Source organism: Acanthaster planci, linkage group LG03, assembly GCF_054643075.1.
Source record: "Acanthaster planci isolate LZ-2023a linkage group LG03, COTS_SCS, whole genome shotgun sequence".
In the NCBI taxonomy this organism is placed as follows: domain Eukaryota; kingdom Metazoa; phylum Echinodermata; class Asteroidea; order Valvatida; family Acanthasteridae; genus Acanthaster; species Acanthaster planci.
Genome location: NC_141779.1, coordinates 14,450,259 through 14,465,264, shown reverse-complemented (window position 1 = coordinate 14,465,264; position 15,006 = coordinate 14,450,259). Strand labels below are relative to the sequence as shown.

Sequence of the window (15,006 nt, the reverse complement as noted above, 5' to 3'; positions counted from 1 at the left end):
TCAGTTAAAAATATTCAGACATTTATTATGGATCAAACATTAATATTTCTGAAAAATTATTTTGTGAAAATTGACATTTACCCCCTTATTGTTGTTCAAAAACACTTCAGTAAGTGGTCCACTGCGACTATGAGATGTAACAAAACATACAGAAATTAGGGTTTGAGGATGTAAAATTATTGATTTTTTTGGTGTAAATGTACAAATGTAAATGTGAATCTCTGGGTGTTGTTATTTGATGCAAACACCATGTACATTAAGTAGAAACCCATCTTGTCTGTCCTCATGAAAAGGAAAGTTGGTAGGAATGAGCGAAGTTGTGAAATTTGAGGAAAATGGTTTTTGTTTTACAAGGTGTACATGTATGTAAACTTTTTGCCCCAACTGTCTGTATACAATGTACTGTATAGTGGCGTACATGTACCTTAAGCTCTCAGAGAACTTTGTGCAAAGATCGTAAAGGTTATGTATGCTGCAAAAGTTTGAATGTGTCTGAACTGTTAACCTGTCTCGGAATTTGTCTAAAAATCTTTCATTTCCTCACGACATTGAAATGATAGGAGACATGGATTGAAATGTTTCTGTTTTACCATTGACATGTACACGTACAGTGTACATATGTACTTACATGTATGTGCAATGCACATGTGCCACAGTAATGAACCACAGCTACCGGTAGGAACTGACTGAGACAGTAACTACGGTAACATAATGCCTTAGATAATACAGGGTTTGCATGGCCCTCATCTCGGCAGAGTGTTTGTGTTATGCGGGGTATGCACAGAAAAGGTTTCCCAATGGAAACAAAAGAACTTCCCTACATGTACGAGATGGCTACTACGCAAAGCCGCCTACAACAGTAAATTGTGGCTGCTTTAAGTAAGTATTGGTAAAATAATGGAAACTTTTCTTGGCCTTGTCCCCCTTCTGCAGCTTGCTAGCGTACGGGAGGTTGTACCTCACCGCAAGAAGGAAGACATACTGCTTGTCCTGCAGCACTTTGATAACGACGTGCCCAAGACAATCCAAGCTTTCATGGAAGGTAGGACGACTTGTAGTCAATCTGTTTTTAGAGAATTTATCAATTTTGTAGGGTGTGGTGGTGAGCTGGACTGGCCAGGTGAGAGCTGCCACAGGCTACCGGTATAGCCACACAAAAGTTGAAAACGTGTGGACATTTATTTAACTTCCCCTGTGCGTAGTGCGTCATCACAAAAAGTTTTGTATACGTGTAGCTTGGATTTTTTTTTCTGACTGAGCAAGTGCGTGCCTTTTTCCTGAAAAAAAAGGTGTTTCCACCTTGGTTTCCCTCATAACACTGGTTGAACTGCAGATTATATGGGCTGAGGTTTTGAGGTACCATACTTGTCAACTACATGTAAGGACTAAGCAGTGTAGATAACTGTTTCTTTTGTTTAACATCTGCAAAGCTGGTTGAATTCATTCACCTACAGTACACATAGCAATAAAACCTCAACTCTGTTCTTCAGAACCAATGAAGCGAATAAGCCCAAAGCTTCCTAAATCCCCCATAATCTTCCTTGCATGCAAAGTGTAAAGCCAACAGTTCGAACGTAAAAATATTTATATATAAAAGAAAAGGAATTACTGGAAATGAATAAAGATAATGTACGCTATTGAATATGAAATTAAATAAGTTACAGGAATAAGCAATTAATGATAACGACACAATAAATATGGCATCATAAATACAAAATAATACATACATTTGTAAGAAAACAGTAGGTAAGTGCACAGTAAATGTAATAAAAGTCTAATGGGTAATTGGCAAAACAGGAGGCTGAAATAGTACTGAAAATGAGAAGAGACTTGCTGCTTCTCTTCAAGGTATGAATAAACTTAATACATAAATAAATAGACACTGTATATATATGTACATAAATTAGAATATATAAAAATATTCAAACATATGAACATCTTGATATAAAAGAAATAAAAAGAGATGACTTACTGGAAATGAACGAAAGTGGAAATATAAGTGGAAAGAGATAAAAATGATGTAAGAAATTCAATGAATTAAGTAAATAAGGAGTTAGCAATAAAGACACAATAAAAACCGGTACAAAAATACATGTATAAGAGAAGAGGTGTACATGTATATCTGATAATTGGCAGAGAAGAGGCTCAGTTATTAGTCATACTTTAAAACGAAAAAAACAAAGAAACCAAAAATGTACATGCAACATAAATATGGGGTTGGGATTTATGAAAAGAGAACACTGTTTCGTATTGTGGGAAAAACGTTGAAAAAGGCTGTCAAACAATAGCATTGCGAACGTGCTCAGGGAGAGTTGACCAAAGACGAGGGAAAGCATGGAAACAAGATAAATGCAGGGATTGGGTCCTAGCTTGTCAGTGCTGAAACAAAACATCATAAACATGGCGGGAATTAACAGAAACATTGTAAACACATTGATTACATTCAACAATATTGAACAGACACTTGGAGACAAACGAGAGAACAGCATAGTACATGTATTTGGCCAATAGACCTTGTCTTGTTCATGCTCAGCCGCGCGTAACTTTAGACCCCAACTGATACTTCAGATCTTCCTCACCACTTCAGGATATTGTTCAGATTTCCTCAATGAAACTGCGTGTACATGTACCGGTGCAGGAACCACAGGGTTTAGAAAATGAGGCAGTAGTCATGCACTTCTCCAACCTTATTGCTCTACATACCGTACATGCACGTGTAATCCATTTCTGTTTATCTTACATACGTCTATACAACACGCTGTATGATGTTTATGTATGTTTCTAAATGCTGACTCGGTGGGGTTTTTTTTGGTACATGTATTTGATTATGTATTTTGTTATGCATGGCTTGCCTAACACAAGCATTTGTTGTTTTAGGGCTTGCCTCCTCTTCTGTACTGGTTTCCTTTTCTGTATTCCTTTATATAGTTTGTGATTAACATGTACCATAAAGAGAACATGGATGTAAATGTTACCCTCCCCATAAAATAGAATATTTCTAGGATTCAGGTCATATCCCATTTTTACAGTCCAAGAGGCAGTTTTGAGGCAGGATTTTGCAAGATTGGAATTGTATTCCAGCAAAAAGCCCGTAGGAATTAGTGGTTACATGTACATGTAACTTTCAGAATGGTCAGTTTTGGTTTCCTGTTTGGCTAGAAGGGAAGGAGGGCAATAGGAATAAACCTGTACGTGTTCACATGTACCGGTACCTCCCTTGCTAATTGAATTTCTTTTCCCCATCAAGTCATGTTTCCATCCCAGACAAGAATGTCCTTACTAATCAAGTTTTCCAGACACCACCCGTGCCAGATGTCTTTTTTGTGGGTGAGCTGAAATTAACTTTTGCCGTTTGTCTGGGCAAAAGAAAATTCAAACATTGTATTCTAGTCCTAGACAGTATACGTGTACATGTACTGAACATGTACATGTACTAGTACATGTGTGTAAGGTTACGTCTGTTATTCTTGTTTTTGCATAACTTATATTTGGAAAAAAATCAAGTGTTCTGATTGTATCTGTGCAATCTCACCTGTGTTTACAAAAAAGATTACCCAAATTGCCTCCACGCACTTGTTCATGTACATGTAATTCATTCCTTTATATTTCGTATTTTTGTAGGACAGACTTTTTTGGTTTCCTGTTAGGTTTTCCATTTTCAACAGTCTGTACTGTAATTTACTGTAGTAGTTATACTTTTGGGGGTCCGCTGGGAACTTTTCCTATTTTTCCTTCAGGCCCAAAACAATCATGCCTGTCAATCGTTTCTCTTCACTTCAGTGAACATGCTCAATTATTAGACCTATTGAATTAAACATGGAGCATTAAAACTCTCACTTGCTCCAAAAAAAAAAAAATGTTCGTGATTCTCTTCCTGACATTGTTACATGTTGGAAACTGTCCTTTTGTTATTAAAAACAGAAAGCTTACAAAGTTACTTGAATGTATACCAGTACATACACGTACAGTACCGATACTTTATTTTCTGTATTTTTACATTTAAATGTAGGATTGCTTCTTGGCCATTCCTGCCTGCTTAATTTGGAACCATTCTTTTTTTCATTGACAGAGTGGAAAGTTGATTTCTTTGTAAATACTAGGATTTTTTGGGGTGGGTTGGTGCCTTATACTTGTACGTATTTACTCATTAACATAAACAGGGATCCAAATCCGCCCCACCCCACCCCAACAAAAATGTGATGAAAGCAAGATTTTTGAAAAGATTTATTTACTAAGTAATAGATGTTCTTATTCTGTAGAGTGTACATGTGTGTCAAATGACGTATTTGAAGTTCAAAACTTGGCCCGAAGTTGGAAGGAAAATGAGTCTTTTTGTAGCAAGACACTGATTGAGGCATGGAGTCCTTTGCATCACAGGTTGTCTTCTTTTCAGACTTCACAAATTACTCTTCCATGTGGTCATGATTTTTATTGTGGGGGGGCCACCAGCTGCCCTCTGAAAGTCCCTGACATCTGGGTGACCTTTGCTACTAACAAGGCTGGTGCAACCCCTGCCTTGAACAGGCTCTCCTTGGGCCATCAAAAAATGCACCCACTTGTGCAGACCAGACTGCCTTGTCTGGCTTCCAACTCCTCGAGGAACCGAGAGAGGGAAAAACAAGGAAATATCTGAAACCACCTGCTACATTATACATGTACATTTACCAGTAGCTGAGGCTGGTCCACGGGGAACACTTTTTTGTCAGACACAGCAAAATTTCTGAAGTTCCCCCCCCCCCATTTTGTCTACATTGTACATGTACAAGTTTGTACATAAACATTTCTGTTCATTGCTTACTCAGCCTGCTGCTTGGGTTGGCTGTACCGTAGATATGTGTAGGTTATATTTCTTGTTGCCATAGGGGTGCATTGTCTTGCTTATTAGAGCCTAGTGGTTGGTGTTTAAAACAGTAAAACCAGTCGTGCAGGATGGACGTTACATGTACTTCTGGAGGTAGGATTATTCACGTTTTACATCACGTACATGTGTACATGTACAATATACATGGATCTGCAAAACTTACGCCATGCACTTTCTCAAAGGTTAAACAGTACGGACATGTACCAGTAAGATTACAGAATATATCAGGCTTCAAGGCTTGACCCCCTTTTCTTTTTTGACGGAAGTGTGGTTGTTGTCCCTGCCTGCAACTTCTTCAACAAGTTCAAGTACATATATGTACGCTGTGTGTACACACTTATGATATTGACCTCAAAAGCAATTAAGTTCAGTCCAGGAGTGCTTTATGGTTGAATTTATGGTACTGTACATGTACACACATCTACTGTACATGTACATCTGCTTTACATGTATGTGAGGTTGTTCATGGATGATCATTTAAATGCAATGCTGTGCGGTTGTTAACGTACATGTACATGTAAGTGGACCAAATCAGTCCACCGTCCACTCGTAATACGAGTAAGTTCATGTACATGTACATGTAAATACATGTACATGTACATGTAGGACTAAGTGGTACTCAGTACGTGTCTGAATGTATACGTATATTTATGATATATGTATAGTACCTGCGAGCCCAGTTTGGAGAGAGACGTTCTATAGACTTATCCGATTAGTGTTGATGCACATTCTTACTTTTGCTTGACGCACGTGTGTATTTGGCAAATCACGATACCCTGTTGGTCAAAGAGGCATGTAGCATGTACGTGTACTACCTGTCCACAAGTGTTGTTCCACTGCGTGAATGGTTCTAATTCTTGTTTTTTGAATGATACTAGTAGAAATTAAGTGTGATTGATTATTGAATGAAGTTTCTGCCAGTATGTCAATATTTACTATATACACTGTTGGACTATACTTCCCATTTCAATTCACCGTTGCATTAATACTTTTCCGTTTTTCAGATCTAGCCAGTACGAAAACACTGATAGACACTCTAATCTGATACCGTGGTACATGTACATGTACAAGACATGTATGGTACGCGTATCTTTTAACCTGGTGATATGCGGTACACATCCAGGCAGGCCCATGATTTGATGTGGACCGTAATAGTAAAGGCCCAGTTCCAGCATACAATTTATAGAAGAAAATCACCTGCTCAGTTCCTCTTTTTGCTTGTGCTTATTTCAGATGGAGCTGCAGAAGTACTTAAGGAGTGGAATGTAGCCAACAAACGCAAGGTACATGTAATGATTATTAGTTGAGTGTGTAATGGAAGAGCTTGTTGTTAGAGGGTAGCAGTTGATACAGCCCCGTCTGCCCACTTAAAATGCAAAGTTCATGTAGGCCCACTTTGGGCTTTCATAAAAGTACAGTAACCCTTTAAAATGTGCATGGCTAGGTAGCTAATCTAGACCGGAGTCATTTCAAATTATGCTAGAAACAGTGAACCTTGGAATGTTATCCAGAGAAGGAGCTTTATTGTTATGTTGAAATCTAAGGTATCAAAGACCCTGTCACAATTAGAATCATTTGGGACGTGTACATTTCTTGGTGTCAGTCTGAAAATGTCGGCAGGCATTTTTGACCATCTGGTGGATTAGACAAATTTCACTTCTTAAACCAGGACTTTTAACATAATTAAGATGGTTTTGGATGGCAAGATATAACTGTACAGGTATGCGTAATGAGATAAAGGAGAGAATGATATAAAATTTCACAGGTCACTTGCATTGGCCATTGTATTTGCCAGGAGCTTTTTTCTTTTTTTTGGTAACGTGGACCTCCAATAAGGGCCAGGGAATTTTTCTCCTGCCCAATAAGCCTTTTGCGAGTTAAATTTGAATAAAATCTGGTACACTGAGTTCCTTAAATTCACGTGTTCAAATATAACAATTTGAATTCTCCAAACTAAAGACTTTGTTGCTACCTCGTGATTCGGGACAAGCTTCTGCATAGTGACCACCATCTGTGGAATTCATTGGTTCCTTTGTGCCCTTGTTATCCATTGAAACAGTGTATTGGTGCAAGGCATCTCCTATGTAATAAGGCAAAAGCTTGCCCCGCATCACAGGAATTTTGTGAATGCGTAGTTGATGACTTGATTTTCTTTTGTTTCATGCATGCGCAGTCTAGACATGAACGCAAAAAGAATTGTCCGGCTGTGTGGGAGACAACTCGGGGAAGGACTAGTTGGGCTCATTTTTGTACCCTTTCAAAAAATATTTCAGACGATTAACAACAAGAACAAGAAGAAGCGGGGCAAGTCACAGCAGTCAGCAGGCCAGGAAGATGGCGCACCGTCGGCTAACAGACTACAGGAAGAATGCATTTCCAATAACAACAACATAGGTACGTCTGTCGCTCTCTTTGTGCAGGTTATAAATGGTAAAGCACTCTCAGTTTAGTATCAGCTTATTTAGAGGAAGTGTGCATGTCTGACAAATCCAGACTAGACGGAAAAAAAAAACCACTATCAAAGGTTTACACTGGTACAGGCATTAAGGGTTGTGACTCTCTGGCTCTGCTGGCACTGCACATGACCTCTACATGTATTAAAGTAAAACTTGGTCGTCAACTGTGTGTAATTCAGGCCGCCTTTTCTCCTGCAGAAGCAATTTGTCCAAAGCATATCGTCACCTCTACAGAGAGATGTGATTATGTGAGGTGACGGTTTATTACTGGAGTGTGGTGACTGATGTGGGTCAATAAGTTGATAGCCCCATTTTCAAGTTGATGACAAAACTTCAATCCTGCAGTTTTGCTATGGATCTGATGACTTCCTCTTTCTTTTTGAATTGTGTTCAGTAACAAACAACTCCAGTCGGATGTACCGTAAATTTTGACAGCCTTAGTCCCAAATTCTGTTGTGAAAATACATGTAGGTGGAGCTTGTACAAAACATGTACGTGTGTGACCTACAAACGATGAAATAGTTTTCCATTTACCGGGTACCTGTTATTATTATAGGCCTACACAGTTAACTCATTGTAATATGATTTGGAAAATGCATCTGTCCAACAATTTATGAGGCACAGTCTCAAGAAACTCACATTCTGGCTGATTTGACTAGATTCCCAACTGTGTTTCTGTTCTGTTGGCTGCGTGGCCTTATGGTAACAAATTTCAATTGTGCATACATGTACATGCCAAGTTTACAACCAAAATCTTGGCATTTCATTATCGCATTAACAAAGATATTTGTTAAAACCTCCCCTTTCAGCAAAATGGACTGGGCACATGTTCGACTGATTCACTTTGACCCAGTGGTTCACATCACCGCCCACTGCTCCTTGTAGGGGTTTTCATTCCTTCAGCTTCAAATCCCCTCTGTGTTGCCAATTGAAGTGATTTGGACAAGTAGTGCAACCTGCCACAGGAATTGAGTTCTACATTTTAACACGTGCACATGGGCACCGGAACCTGACCTTCATGACATCTTGCAATGCACAAATTCAGAATTACGGTCTAGATGAAGAACAGATCACATTCATGAAGTTGGTAACCGCTGTATTCACTTCTCTTCTTTGGGACATCACTGACACCCCCAGCGACAATCTCATTCCATTTCTGATGGCTTTTCTTCTTCCCTCCGGGAATTCCCAAAAGTTGCTGAATACATGCATATTTTCAGACTCTTGGTCTCTGAAATGTTTTCGTAAACCTGAGCCTACAGTACTGGGTAGTCTGTAAGTGTACGTTATGTGGCTCAGACACGTAAGCCGGCTGTGGGGAACTGTTATTGGGACTTGTCTTTGTTTATCCATGAATGCAGAGTCTCACCAATCCCTGGCCTTAATTTGTCCCAATTGGCAATTCTGCTAAAATGAAACACTTGATTGACCAGTGTTTTGAGGGACTCTCATTTAGGACTGTCAACCTGCAGAGCGGACATGACTTGAACATGTACTTTACATTGTACAGTACATGTACGTCGTGGGCTTGATCGGTCTATAATTTTTTTCAAGGACTAACAAATTTGTAGTTCACTTTACATTGTTCTGCATTGGATGTAAATTAGGGAGTTTGGCTGGGTTGAAAAAGATCAGAAAGTCAAGGTTAAGTCACATGCAGCTGTCCTGAGGAGATATACATGTACAGTACATTGTACATATACATGTACATGTACTTAGTACATTTTCAGATACATGAGCAAAACTAAAAACTGTCCAATAGTCCTAATTTTATTCTTATATATTTTGTCTCCTTCCTCCTACAATGTAGACCCTACATGAACCAAAACAGCAGGAGTACAAGAATTTTAATATAAGTAATGTGAGAAGTGTAATGTCATCGACTAAGTAAAAAGAAAAAAAATCTGTGGTGGCACTATTCATGCCCATATCCTATTGCCAGTACGTGCATGCCCATCACATCAAGGATGTGGGTTGTGGAAACCTGTACAGTACACATACATGTAGTCATGTTGTGACTTGTAGGGTACATGTGGTAGAAGCAAATCCACCACATACATGTACATGTACGTGTACATGTTGTCTCGGTACCCTTTGACATTTTTGTGGGACGCTGTTGATGGAAAAACTTTATTCACAATGTCCGTGAAAACGCCCACGGTATACACCAGTCACAGCCTGTTACTGACACAACTCGCTCGGGGGGAATTCCCCTCAATGTGCAATGTACATGTCGGTGCAAAGGTGCCTCAGCTGCCACCCATTTTACAAGGTACTTTGAATCTGCTTTGTTATCTGTAAGTTTGATCAATAGAGAATTTTTGTGGCTTGCATGCCAGAAATATTTTGTGGGGGGGGAATTTATTCCCACAGTCTGTACATATGTACATGTACTGTACAATAGCTTGAAATGTGAAGCACTGGTACTTGTACATGTACAGTATGTGTCAGTACATGTGTACATATTTTTGTCTTTTCTTTCTGCGTCAGTCATATTTTTGCCGACATGGATAAAGTATAATTTTTTTTTTTAGTTTTATTTTCAATTAAAATGGAAATTCGCTCTGTCGTAGAAGCTCATTTAAACTATTAAAAAATTAGCTGTTGGTGGCTGTCAGTATTTTTATTTATTCTTCAATTAGTTGTTTACCCTGGGTGATCCATTCAGTAAGCCTGCTCACTGATCTTCCATGGGTCCCAGCTTACATAATTTAAGACATTAAAATACCAAAAATACAATACCAAAGAATGAAAAAGGATAAAAATTCGCAAAAAAAGATAACTCATTTTACAAATGTAATCAAACCAAAAAAATTACACACTGTCAGTACAAAAGCAAAAGAATAATTCAGCGGATGTCTGAATGAAACACGGTCAGACCCTCTTTAAATGTACATGTACATGTTGTATTATGGGTCAGCCGCTGATTTTGAGGCCACTGGTAAAATCTGACACTAAACCTAGAGAAATATTTCCGCAAACCTAAGCTAAACAGATTGAAGGTAACATGAGAGCAATTTGTACTTTGTGTAATTAAGCCAGTTTCCCTTTTGATTTGTTTGGTACAAGGTTAATTTGTTCATTATAAAATGCATTGTAACTGTACCGTGCCCCCTAGTTTCCCATGAACAAGACTGTTGAACATACGAACATACATGAACAACACTTTTGAACATACGAAAAAAGTTCTAAATTGGTTGACAGATTTTTCCAAACATTTAAATGGAACCCCCCCATTCAGAGATTGATGTTTTGATCAATTTTTTAAACAATGCCTGTTACATACTGTCTTTCTCCCTTTCGACATCCACATACTTTTTGAGGAAAAAAAGTGGATTGTAAAACAATAAGCGTTGATTGTTTTAGATGCCTCAACATTAATCTGCATTTTTACATACATAGGTTGGATTGTGTGCATTGTTGAAATACAAGGTACATGTACCAGTATATAATTATGCATAAACACCGAGGTATATTGTAGGTGGCGGCATACATGTATGTAAGTGTTGGCTAAAAGTTTAAAGGGTATGGGAAAGTTTTGTAAACATTTTTCAAATTAAACGTAAATGGGTGTTTCCAGAAATTAGGGCTCCATCTTTTTTGTGTTCCTGTCAACCTGACACGATTTTGTAAGTTCAGAAGAGTGACGAAATAAAATACAAATTACCTGCTAAACAAAACAGCAATAGTTTGAAATCAATTTTGGTGATATTTCCATGTCACATAGGTCAGATGTAACAGGGACACAAAAATATCACACTATTGGACCCCTAATTTCTGGAATTACCCAAATGTCCACCGTTAACAAGACGTGGAGCTCTGCATGTACTCATATTTCCAGTCGGTTCCTGTGCTATAATGAAGTCATTGATGCAGTTTCTATAATTTATATTATCCTTGCTGGTACTCTCCTTGAAGTGAAATTACAACAAACTGTAAAAAATAAGCTGTAAAATCCTTGTTTAAATGTGAACCTGTAATTTCCATAGTCAACATTTTAAACTTTCATATGCACTTGTCAAGTTGTTTTTATCGGACAAGGTCATATTTTTGTTTCGCGAATTTATAGGTATCTCAGATGAATTTACAGGTCTTCGAATCAAACAAGAGAAATAATTACACATACATGCACTAGTACATACAGTACTAGTGTCTTCATTCAGCGACATCACAGCAACAGTGCCGTCATTTGTCAGGGAAAGCATAGAACCCTGAACATTTGTCCATTTCAATTAACGCTGCTGCAAAGGCACAAAACATGTTTTCAAGTAAAATCCACTTCCAGATGGTGAATTTTGGCAAACATGCACCTCTTCCATGATCAGTAGCGGTCTGTAAGGGGTGAGTGACTTGCAGTTGTACAGTATTTCATGACCGGTCAAAGAACTTTCATGGTTTTTATCTGCACACATTTTGATGTAGATGCCTGCAATCAGTTAAGCCAGCAACAAAGGAAAGAATTATCGATAGCCACTTCCCTATGGAGTAACATGAGTTATGCTTGGTTTTATGTCGTAGACAAACCTATTGAAGCTGCAAGAGATAGCCAAGTCGGAGGAGGGAAACCAAACTGGAGTAGCCAGCAACTGAAGCCTACCAGTTCTGCAACTCTGGATGTCAAACCAGCACAACACCAAAGTGGCCCCATGCCTGCAGATAATAGCCCCAAACAGCAGCGCCGACCCAAGCCTGGCAGGGCCCAGTTGCAGCCCGGGGGGAACCCGGGCAGCACCACACAAAGCCAACCTCAGGAACCCAGAGAGCACCCAGCGCATGCCCAGACCCAACCCAAGCCCAAACCCCAGCAGGGGAGAAATCCCAGGGAGTCGTCCCAAACCCAGGACAGGGATGGGGGTGGCAGTGGCGGCAACAGACAGGCCTCAGGACCAGCACCCGACCGGACTGGCAATGATAGGTCGGGCCAGGGGTCAGATCAGGCTGCAGCCCCTAAACAGGGTCAGAATTCAGAGGGCATGAGGAAGAGGGATAGAAACGTGAGTGAGTCCAGTTCAGTAGCTGATCCGTCCAAACCCAGAAAGACAGGTGAGCTTAGCTTTTCCAATTGGTCTTAAAAAATATCGTGAGTCCAACATTTAAGATGGTTTCTTTCCAATTGGTCCTAGAAATGTAGCTGTAAAACGAATTTGCAGGTAGTTTGGGAGTTGCTCAGAGATTTCAGACTTTGTCACAGGTGATGTGACTTTGCCTTTTCTTGTATTATGTTTTGTTAATCTCTTCATTAGAATCTCATATTTTGAAAGAAAGAAATCACTTTTGGTTGAATGTAGTTTATGATTCATTATTCAGTCTTTGTAAGATTTGTTTCATGTTTATCGGCACATATTCGTTGTTTCCTCTGACGCTTTATACCTGTGTGACTAGTAAGATTTGTTAAGCTAGTTTCTTTCCTTTGCTTTGTCAGGCATGTCGTTGGACAAGTCATCAAAGGACCTGCAGAGGACAGTGGTGTCACTGACACGGCATAAAAACGTGCTTGACGAAGAGATTGAGAAGGCAGAGAAGAGACTGAAGAAGGCATTTGAGGACGCAAGGGCAAGGTAATAGAAAAGGAGGGGGGGGAAAAGAAAAATCTTCAAACACTTGACGCCCCTGATTTCCCACAGAATCCAAATCCAAACGGCACATTTCTTCACAACCGAATTGTGGACGTCACTGCGTCGATTGCGTCTTAAGCATTTTTTTGATCGTTGATGATACAAGAATGTATCACCCTGGTGATCCCTGCCTGTGGAGGATTTTTAGTGGAAGTTGAAAACAGATTAGATACGGCCCTAAAAAGTGTGCAGAATTGACCACTGTTTTATGTGTTGCTTTTCTCAGTTTGAAATCTCGAGAGGAGGAGCTTATGAGACAGATTCAAGAGATCAAGCGGCAAGCAAGTAAGCTGGTTAAGCAGTGACAATTTTCTGTGTCCACATACATAGGCCATATCCTGCTGAAGCTTTTTAAACAGCTCAGCGGCACCTTCTGATTGCTCAGTAGGTGACCAACCACGTGATATACCTACATGAACAGTGATAGACCTTATGCGTATGGCATCATGCTAGAGGGTATTCCTTTCTTTCTCTGGGATACGCTTGAGTAAACTTCTTGTGCATTCATTCTAACGATACTGAAATAGCAAAGAACAGCCTCTGAGAGACCAGCAAGGCATAGCCTCTATCGCTAATGGTGTAGCAGGTTACTTTCTAAGATGAGAAAGTACCTGTAATTCTAACATAACACTCTGAATGTGAAAGTGCGTACATTCGACTGCTGACAGTACTGCAACCCTTTCTTCTCCTCCCATAAAAAGCAACATGATTTTTTTTTTCCCGTGTGGAAACACACAAATTTTACCTTTTTTCAATTTTACAGAAATCTTTAGTGACATGTTGGGCTCAGTATTTCTAGACGTCTCATCTGGTAACTTGCAATTTAAGTTTTTATACGTCAGTTGTTGTAAAGAAGTGTGGATCAAGCCGTGTGTACGGGCAAGGCTGTGATTACATTGTCGGAAGGATTTTCCGTTGTCAGGCCACTTTGGACCAAGTTGTGGAGATTGCCACATTGCGTGGTCCCCACAACCTAAAAACCAATATACACATGCTTGCCCCCCTTCCTTTGTTTTTGTTAAACAGTTTTTTTTTTCATTTCAACGTGCATATACAGCCTCCCTTCTGGGCGATAGACAGCATCGGGCTTTTGAGCTGAAGCAAGAAATAAGCCGAGCTGTAAGCAAGACGGACAGTGAGCTCTTGGAGCTCAGAGCAGACATCAAGGTAAGGAGGCCGCCAACGGCCGCTCTCGCACTGTATCTCTAAATTTTGCCCCAGGCTTTTGCCCTCAGCTTGGCCCGAGAGTTGCCCCCCCCTCGCAAAACCCCACAAGCTTGCTTGCTTGGTTAGGATTCGGAACCCAGAACTTGCTGCTTACTAGTGCAATGATAGTAACCACTTCCTGCCCGGGCAGTTATCAATGTTGATGATGCTGGGCCGAGATATTTATCATTTTTTGCTGTTTTCAAAATTCTTAAAAAATTCCTATCTTCATTTACTGGACACTTACAAACATGTGAAGGACCGTCTGGTGTCCACTTTAGCCCGACAGAAAAAACCTATTGACGTTTGAGTATTTCAGCCAGGCCTGCAGCCTTGTAAAAAGAGCCCAGATTGTGCGATGTTATATAACTTTCTTTTGTTCATGCACCTGGCACAGTGCACTGCTGACCTCTTTTCAATTGGGGCCAGATTAGCGTGCAGCAGTACTGTGTGGCTCATCGCTGTGGTGGTGGAGCACTTTTGTCCCCAGTGGTAATCCGCTCGCTCTAAAGGCCCCAAACCGTGGTATACTGTTTCAAAACAAGGCAGGATTATCTCCACTTTTGAGAATGAGAAAATGTCGGTAATAGCCCAGCAGTCTGGTCTTTTGTTCTGAGTACGGTCTTTTGTTACAAGGCCCTGTTCCCTTTGTCCGAGTTCGGAGACCCCGGCCACGCATATAAAGCATCTGTGTCCAGATCAGGAATCCCCGGCAGGAAGTGGTTAATTTGGCTTTGCATTGAGAAGGTTAGTTTTATACTTGGTTTGCCCTTAACACCTGATATGTATACGGCGGCGTCGTAAGGGCAGAACCTGGTGTAAACTTGAAATTAATACCATTTATCGCCACGGCAACCAGAGCAGTATA

General features: G+C 40.0%; 1 protein-coding gene across 5 annotated transcripts in view; it reads left to right on the top strand.

The window, feature by feature from the left end:
• Positions 1-15,006, top strand: part of LOC110989352 (uncharacterized) — a 45,656-nt gene that overhangs the window by 22,448 nt on the left and 8,202 nt on the right. For 4 of the 5 annotated variants that reach the window (XM_022253698.2, XM_022253683.2, XM_022253690.2 and 1 more), the window contains exons 3-9: positions 934-1,042; positions 6,095-6,144; positions 7,135-7,255; positions 11,836-12,360; positions 12,740-12,875; positions 13,159-13,217; positions 13,990-14,099. In XM_022253698.2, the coding sequence (XP_022109390.2) occupies positions 934-1,042; positions 6,095-6,144; positions 7,135-7,255; positions 11,836-12,360; positions 12,740-12,875; positions 13,159-13,217; positions 13,990-14,099 (1,110 nt within the window). Of the gene's footprint in view, positions 1-933; positions 1,043-4,831; positions 4,955-6,094; positions 6,145-7,134; positions 7,256-11,835; positions 12,361-12,739; positions 12,876-13,158; positions 13,218-13,989; positions 14,100-15,006 lie in introns of those variants that run through there. The other variant, XM_087134092.1, reaches the window with a different exon arrangement.